The sequence below is a fragment of the Diachasmimorpha longicaudata genome, chromosome 8 (assembly GCF_034640455.1).
Source record: "Diachasmimorpha longicaudata isolate KC_UGA_2023 chromosome 8, iyDiaLong2, whole genome shotgun sequence".
NCBI classification, from domain to species: domain Eukaryota; kingdom Metazoa; phylum Arthropoda; class Insecta; order Hymenoptera; family Braconidae; genus Diachasmimorpha; species Diachasmimorpha longicaudata.
In genome coordinates this window covers 2,395,091-2,403,610 of record NC_087232.1, presented here as the reverse complement: position 1 = coordinate 2,403,610, position 8,520 = coordinate 2,395,091, and the positions used below count along the sequence as shown (strand labels likewise).

Sequence of the window (8,520 nt, the reverse complement as noted above, 5' to 3'; positions counted from 1 at the left end):
GGCCAAGCATCGGCGGGGTGCGGCTACAATTTCACTTTGTCGCGCAGACCGCTACTTACCATATAGGGTCCCTATAACTCCCATATTATTACTAGATTGAGCCTCTGGCGTTCAAATATTTTATTCAATAATTTAAACTTTTGGGAAAACGTTCAAGCCATTTGTAATATTTTTGAACAATTTCGAAGATGAAAAAACATAGCCTTTTTTTAAATAGTTCACTTTCAGAAACTTGTGAGCGGATACAAGTAATAAATCTTAGAATTTATTGACGTTGCTCTCCTAAGAGCTTGCATTATCGATTTATTTAAATTGAAACCTGGACCCTGCCATCCGGAGCGTGAACGAGTCCTCTTTAGAGGTTTAGCGGCTGACGAATCTACAGTTTTCAACTTTGGCGCTCAATTTGCTAAGAGGCGTCACTATCCTCCTGGTAACTCGGGGGGCTCCGTTCGTACTTGTTCAACTGTACACAGAATTTTCAGACGGTGAGAGCACCACTGTGCAGGCATTCAACTGTCGAGGGGGGGGGGGCTTCGTTCGTACTTTTGCAAATGTACAAATGATGAACAGTAGAGAAAATTTTCAAACGTTGAGAGCCCCGGTGTGCAGGGATCCAACTGTCGAGACAAAAATGTGGCTGTACATGTGGACCCAGCGCCACATGTACAGCTTACCTTTTTGTCTCGACAGTTGGATCCCTGCACACCAGTGCTCTCAACGTTTGAAAATTCTCTCTACTGTTCATCATTTGTACATTTGGAAAAGTACAAACGGAGCCCCCCGGCGCAGGGTGGGTTAAACAGCGTCGACAAGGTAGAGATTGATAGTTTTTTCTCTTGACAGTTGAATCCCTGCACAGTGGTGCTCTTGACCATGTGTACAGTTGAACAAGTACTACGAACGGAGCCCCCCCAGTTGAACAAGTACGAATAGAGCCCCCCCACATTAATATTAGTAATGACCCTGGCGGTGCGAGGCGCCACCGTCGATTTTAGCGGTTGGCGCGACGACAAAGAGAGACCGGTATGGAGATAGTAGATTGGTGAGTGTTTTTTTTTCGCAAACTGAACTAATTCTATCGTTTGCACTGAGCTGAAAATATTTCAGTAGTTTCTCATTTATTTTTGAAGTTGTGAAATAAAATTTATTTATTAATTTATTTATGGGCAGAAATGTTTGATACGAAAGGCGCCATTTTCAAAAATCTTATCTGAGTGAAAGTATTTGAAATAACAATATATTCTATTCATGTTGGCTTTGTGCATAGTCTTTTGTTTAAATAAGCGTAAACATTTTTTCTATTTGCGCATGCGCAAAGTGAAGTCGTAAAGAACTTCTTCATCTTTTGCAAGTTTTTACAGTTGTTTTTGGAAATCCAAATTCAAAGGAATTCTTAAGGAATGAGGGAGTGAGTCAGAAGGTCCTGGAGATGAAATTGCCAGTTTTATGTGGGCTCAAGGATCTGGAAACATTTTTAATTACGTTCATCAATTTATTAATTAGGAAAAATCTTTAAAATCCAGATTTTTCCTCGAGAAAGTTTGGAAAAATGGAGTCGAGTGATTACTATGTGAAGGTACCCCCGAGATCATCCCTCTGCTGTACAATTTGCACGGTTGATCCTGATGAGATCAGAGACTCCAGTGCGAAATCCTATTTTCATTGGAAAACTCTGAAATGCAGGTGAGTGACCAGAATTTTATAAAAATAATAAATAATAAATAATCAATCATGATATTCGATGATTTAGCACTTGTTGACCACAATAGTTTATTTGTTATAAGTCATTCAGAAAAGGTCTCGGAAATTAGGAAAATATGGTTTAATTCTTGTTCCAGATATATTATAAACCTGATGCCGTCGACAGTGATAGCATCACCGATTCACAAATCCAAAGGGGCATTTTATGTGATAACAACTAGGAGTTTCTACAACACAGGAATGCTGCAAAAAAATCTCATGAAGATTAATCTAACAGTAATTATTTTCAGTAATCATAATTATTCCAGGCATTTTTTTTAACTATCCGAGGCTCTTATTGACGTTCGAGAGCTGAACCCCTCCAGTCGAAAGCTTTAAAATTGGTGACTTTTCCCTTTGAAGAAATCGAAAATACTCAAAAAAATTAACTAGTTAAATATAAATAGTGATATCTTGTTCTGATGTACCCCATAAATTAATTTAATTTCTCAAAATGGTATCGTTTCGAAATGGTATGGTTTCGAAATTGTATCGTTCAGCACTCGGCGCAACAAATCGTGACGCCTCAAGCATACCTCGACTGTCTGAGGTACACCTTCGAGTTCTACATGTCTCCTATGTGGAACAAAGTGTTCAACATCTACATGGAGGGCGCAAATTTCCTCCACAACTCAGAATTCAATGCTGCTATTACCAGTACTATCAGTTTGACGTCGAGAGAGACAAGTCCACAGGACGAGATCAGGATGAGACTGACGTCTCTGGCTGCTAAATTACCACCGTTGAAGTTGGAGAACATGGCGATACTTTCAATGGCGATTGGCCCTTTTTTGCAAGATCCTGAAGGGGTTCTCGATGTCAGTAGGTTCGTCATGCTGAAAGTCAACGTTATCCCCAGGTAAAGTGGATAATGGAATGAAACAAAACAGGAAAAATGGTTACGAGTGGTACAAGATCTATTTAAAAAAATGAAATGCTCTTACTCGGTTTCCAGTATGAAAAAAGCGATCATTAGAAGAGTTATGAAGAAAATTCCTCCAAACTGTGCATTCCAGAATTACAGAGAACTTCGGAGACACTGGAAAAATATGGTAAATATTAAATGTTATTCATATTAACTTCTAGAGAAATCAAAAATTTACTTGAAAGGAAACGTAACATCAGAGAATTTAATATCAATAGCAATTTTCAAATCCAATAAACACCCAACAAAATTATTTTAAATATTCTAAGTATATTAATGTATGAGGCAGAATTGATAAAAGTCAATGTCCACTAGAGTCCTATCGTTTCTTTACTAAATGAAAAACCCTCGCAGTATGGCTATCGCCTCCCGAAAACCGACGAGGGAATCCTCTACTACGAAGTCTATTTCCCGATCCCCTGCGCCACCGTCGAGTACTTAATCTACCCAGACATCTGCGTCCGCCGAGACCTGTCGCAGCGTCCAGCGGAGCCCGGGGACCACTTGAAACAAAAATTCCTCCAGGACTTCCTATTCTCGATGCCTACAGTCCTGGACCAGCCCCTGGAGATCAGCCAGTCAAGCCAGCAGGATAATTCGCTCTCACAGGGCTTCCAGAAAGCCTCCCAGATCGAGCCATCAGGCCTCACAACTCCCTTTCCCAACGACTCCGCTCGTCTCAGCCTATCTGGAGGGCCTTTAAAAAAGGACGTATCGACGCAGATGTCTCCCACGGCCAGCCTCAGGGGATATTGCCCGGACAACGAGAAGAAGAAGCTTAAGTTCGATAATTTGAAAAAAATTCAACAGATCCATAACGTCGTTCCTTCCACGAGTTTCAGAGCCCCTAAGGGAGGGGTGAAGGCCCCGAAGCCAGTGAAAATGTTTTTGAGTGAATCTGAAATGTCACAGTATTTTCAGAATTCATCGGGGTCTTCTCAAAACAAGAATATAAACATATTTAATCTCTATGACAGAAAAAAGGATAATTTTGATGATGTCAAGGGTGGGACGTTTCCCCGAGTCAATGAGGAGGAAGGACCCAGGGAGGATGGGAAGAGGTCGAAGGTAAAGGTGGTGAGTGTGAGCTCAGGAACCTACCCCTGGTTTAAATAAGGGCTAGGGGATTATTTCCTTGATTGTGTTTGTTGTGTAATTATTTCCATAACGAAAAAGCTTTGGAAGAAAGAGATATTTTATTTGTTTATTTATTTATATTAATTTTTTCGTGTTAATTATTCATTAGACAACAATGCTATAGATGTGATAAATTCTTCTGTACAATTAAGCAAGCAAAATCGACAATATCAATCAATGATTTAATCGTGGCATTATAAAAATTATTAAAGTAAGGAATCATTGTGCCTAGGGGAGGGACAACGAGATAATTAATGTCTAGTCTTTAATACCACACAGACGAGCATTACATTCGGAAATTACCGATAGCAAAATGTTACGATCCGTATTTTTCTTGATTCCAATTTCCTTCAGGTCTTTCTCCTCAAGAGTCAGGAACATCTCCACGTCGACCTGCAGAGAACCGTCGAATTATGGTTGTGAATAAATTAAATCAATTGATAATTAGTGATCATTGAGCAATATTTTTAGTTACTTAAACATTTAATTCATGTACTTAAGGAGTTTATTAATTAATTCGAAATCAATGATTAATAGAGGCGAATAAATGACATTATTTGTGAGCTCTGTTATTTTTTTTTTACTTTCAGGTTAATTGAATGGATTAGTTAATAGACAAGTATTAATTTTTGTGTTAATAAAAATCATGAGATCATTTAGAGATCATGAGAAATTAAGAAGAAAAATATCTTCACCTCCTGCTCAACGAAGATGAAAGCTAGGTGACTGAGGCCGAAGCGTTTGAGTAGGTGAACCATTTTCATCTCGCTGGCCTTCAAGAAAGATCCCTTCGGAGGAGATTCAAAGTTCAACGGTTCGGGTGTTTCCTCTCTACCGAAAAGAGAATCATCCGATGAATTTCCAGGGAATGGAGAACGTACTGGGCTATACTGTGCCAAGTCCTCGATATCCTGGGTATTCTGCTCATCGATTGATTCTTCAATTACTAGGTCTGCCGGGCGGAACATCTTGTACCTGAAGAATAACAAAAAAAAAAAAATTAAGTAAATTGACGAAAAAATTGAGCATATGAAAAGTGTATTTTTTAACTTTGAATTGGAAGCCAGCGATTGGTCGGGTGTAGATGTATCTGGATGATCATCTTCACTGGTGTTCAGTATTGAAGAATCATTGATGCATGAGTTGGAGCCATATCCATTTGAAGATATGAACGAATCTCCACCAGTGGATGTATCAGTTGGTTTCCCACTGATCGACTCGATCTTCTCCTTGCTCACGTCGCTGACATTAGCAACCTGTACTTGATTGAAGTTTTCAGGACCCATCGCATCGATACTGTCATCCAAGTTCATCTTGTGGAAAGTCTTTATCAAATTCTCGGCAGCGTCCAGCGTCACACTGGGAGAGTATCTCTTCCATTTGGTGGGCGGAAGTGGAAGAGCTTTTATTCTCTTTGGTGGGGTCTTTTCATTCCAGTATCTCTGATTGTTCACGGTGAAATCCGGTGGAGAAACATCCGTCATTTTTCCGGTTTTGATGGTCAATTGCGTCAGTCTGAGCATTTGAAACAAGGAAATAAAATTTATTTCAGACAATAGATCTCATTAATCAAACAAGAAACAAATGAAAACATTTAAAAATTAACAGAACGTTTTTCTTTGACTCTAAAATTCCTAAAAAATGATTACAGATAATTACGGAAGTTTTGTAAATGTTTACTCACTTATTGGAATATTCTTCTCGCGTAAAAATAAAAAATTCTGATCCAACAGTTATTTCACAGGTAAGTAGCCTTGAACATTCGCAAACTCAGTTCTGTTTCGCATTCCATCGTGGGTCGATTCACAATGAATTCGGAGCGTAAAACTCTCAGACCCTCGAGCCCTTCTTGCCTCGAATTATTAGACAGTCCATTGACAGTCTGTTTACGCTCTGAATTTCTCAGAATCAAGGAATCCAAGATCCTCTAATATTTACATCAGAAATTTTCATTCTTGAGATATTGGACTGGAACAATGCATTGTTCCTTCGAAACTCGAATTTTCACGATGAAAGTTGAATCGAAAGATCTAGAAAATTCCCTGAAATAATTTTTTTTCGCCCAATATTAGAATATTTGTTATCCAATAATGAAATATTTGAAAATGTATCATTTACTGTTAGAAAATAAAAGAACAAAATTGTGGAAAAAATTAATTATTTTATTCAGAAATTTTCTAATAATTGTCTTATGATTTATTAACGAGACGAGAATAATAGGGCAAACGAAAAAAAATTCTGAAAGAGTTCTTAAACAGCCTCGGCTAACATAAACATCCCATTCGGTAAAAACCTAATATAATTTACATAGAAGAAAATTCTATCAGTATTTCAAAGTGTCCCAATAAAAACTGTCTCTCTTTTTCCGACAGATACTTCCGACAAACTCAAATATCAGCGCTAGATGTCTCTAGCGGGCTGAATACCAAAAAAAAAATGGGAAAACGCTTGACGAAAGACAAAAGCCACCGATTTGTTGTCATCTCCATGTGACGGGCCATCAAATCAATATTGGAATTAAATAAAGAAATAAAAATGACATCGATAGCGAAAGGTGATAACGAACTGAAGAGGCTGTTGAACAGCCCAGCCAAGAGTGCCAGTGATGATCACACAATGGCACCCCCGCTATCCGTAAGCGTTCTAATATATCATATCAGAGGTTATGATTTCTGATATTATCTGTGTACTCACAGAAGATGGAAAAAAATCGTTTAACATATTTTTCAGTCATTGATTTTGTTTACGAAGAAGTCTCGATGAATTTTCCTCCACATCCTTTAAATTTCGAGGTAGACTTGGGGAAAGGACTGACTGTCATACAATGAGACTCACTTGGAGATGTTCTGTTAGTTTAAGTAACATTTTTGATGATTAATCTTAAACTATACATTTATTATTTCTTTTTCAATTGACATATTGATGGTGATGATGGTGATGCACAGACAAACGTACCTAGACCAAGTACGTCCCAGGCAGGGACTCCACAGGCTACGATGACCCCTATGGCTCCACCACCTCCAAAGACTGAGAACATTGAACCCATTCTACAGTAGGTCATCCACTCCTTTCAATTGTCTAATGACGCGCATTAAAATTTCCTACAAAATTCACGAGATTTTTGGCTCTAACGTTTACTTTCTTCAGGAACGTCGTGTCGACAGTGAGTGTTGGCTGCGAGCTTCAACTGATGAAGATAAACACCCAAACGAGAAATTCCGAGTACAATCCAGGGCGTTTTACAGGTCTAGTGATGAGGATAAGAAATCCACGTGCAACAGCCCTTATATTCCGATCAGGAAAGATCGTTTGCACAGGGGCCAGAAGTGAGGACGATGCATTCCTGGCATCCAGAAAATTCGCAAGGATTATACAGAAGCTTGGATTTCCAGTTAAATTTATGAATTTCAAGGTGCAGAATATGGTGGCCACATGTGACCTCAAGTTTCCGATTAAACTCGAACATTTAAATCACATGCACGGACAGTTCTCCACGTATGAGCCAGAACTTTACCCGGGGCTAATCTATAGAATGGTCGCCCCCAGAGTTGTACTGCTTATATTTGTTAACGGGAAGGTTGTCTTAACAGGTGAGAATTTGTCTGCCAAAAATCACTGAATTGCATGAAGACATATTATTCATTACCTAAGAAATTGTACTGAATCGATTATAGAAGTAAATAGGAATTTTGGTGGTTATTTGTGTAAATATAGTTTATGTTAATAAATGGTGATTGAATTTTTTATAATTTTCAGGTGCAAAAAATAGGGGTGAACTGCGCGAAGCTTTAACCAATATACATCCCATTTTGAAAAGCTTTAGAAAACAGTAGTGGACTCTGTGTTATACGTTTCATCCGCATCACGCATTTATTCGCATAGTTGCCTTGTTAATTCATCTCAAATTTATGATATTAAGGACATGATGTAACATAATATTTATATAAAGTAAATAAATTTTTTATACGTAAATTTATTCATGTTTTGTTTAGCTTTTATTCCAATAATTTTCAGTTCATCTACACGTCTCTAAATGCCTGTTAATTGATCTTTTAATGTTAAATAACAAAAAAGTGTGACGTTTGGGTTTTGGCTATCCACTGCGATGATCATTTGGATAGCCAAGTGGTAGTGAATAGTCCCAGACTACTCACTAAGGGGTTATATATATATATATATATATATATATATATTTCTGGATGCTACTAGCGGTTGCTAGTAGCTTGGTGTATATATATATCCCCTCTTGGGACTGGTGGTGATGGGACACTCCTGCGTCTTGTCCCCTTCTGCTGGGCCGTCGTGCCCCGTCCGGCTAGATGTCGGTGAGCCCTTCGGGTTCACTCTTCTAGGAGGGGTGTCTTGGTGACGGATTGGGAACAACACAAAATAACCTCACTCGCGGAATGTATTAAATATATATATATTTGCTCTTAATTGTATACACTCCTTGCGCGAGTGGGTCGGTATCGCGTTATTAGATGGTCATGAGTTGGACTTGGAGCGCGGTTACGAGCAGTGGAAGACCCGGTTTGGTCTACTGCTGGACAATATCTGACTCTCTGCGAGTCTCTAAATCTCCTCCAAGTCCAAATCGCTGTTCTAAGCAGTTCCACGGCTTTTTGCACCAATATTGTCTTGTGTCATCATTGACGCAAGACTCATACAGTCAAACAGTATACTGGACGTGCCAAAAACCCTGAAACTGCTTTATT

The 8,520-nt window shown here is 38.7% G+C and overlaps 3 protein-coding genes across 4 annotated transcripts; 2 read left to right on the top strand and 1 right to left on the bottom strand.

Annotated features, from left to right (window-relative positions):
* Positions 1-959: 959 nt before the first annotated feature.
* On the top strand, positions 960-3,984 carry LOC135165325 (uncharacterized protein C18orf63-like). Its single transcript, XM_064126513.1, has 6 exons — positions 960-1,045; positions 1,527-1,686; positions 1,842-1,980; positions 2,244-2,602; positions 2,699-2,795; positions 3,023-3,984. Exons 2-6 carry the CDS (start codon positions 1,553-1,555, stop codon positions 3,782-3,784), a joined length of 1,491 nt encoding a protein of 496 aa, XP_063982583.1. The 5' UTR covers positions 960-1,045; positions 1,527-1,552; the 3' UTR covers positions 3,785-3,984.
* LOC135165345 (uncharacterized) lies at positions 3,861-5,650 on the bottom strand. The gene is made up of 4 exons (XM_064126560.1): positions 5,490-5,650; positions 4,856-5,320; positions 4,501-4,780; positions 3,861-4,198 (listed from the first exon to the last, which is right to left on the bottom strand). Exons 2-4 carry the CDS (start codon positions 5,287-5,289, stop codon positions 4,064-4,066), a joined length of 849 nt encoding a protein of 282 aa, XP_063982630.1. The 5' UTR covers positions 5,290-5,320; positions 5,490-5,650; the 3' UTR covers positions 3,861-4,063.
* Positions 5,651-6,249: 599 nt separating this feature from the next.
* LOC135165348 (uncharacterized) lies at positions 6,250-7,781 on the top strand. 2 transcript variants are annotated; one of them, XM_064126563.1, is made up of 5 exons: positions 6,284-6,439; positions 6,536-6,653; positions 6,751-6,857; positions 6,953-7,395; positions 7,562-7,781. In XM_064126563.1, exons 2-5 carry the CDS (start codon positions 6,630-6,632, stop codon positions 7,636-7,638), a joined length of 651 nt encoding a protein of 216 aa, XP_063982633.1. In that variant the 5' UTR covers positions 6,284-6,439; positions 6,536-6,629; the 3' UTR covers positions 7,639-7,781. The 2 variants fall into 2 exon arrangements, with proteins under 2 accessions (XP_063982632.1, XP_063982633.1); XM_064126562.1 differs by lacking the exon at positions 6,536-6,653 and having other exon boundaries at positions 6,250-6,439.
* The last annotated feature ends 739 nt before the right edge of the window (positions 7,782-8,520 follow it).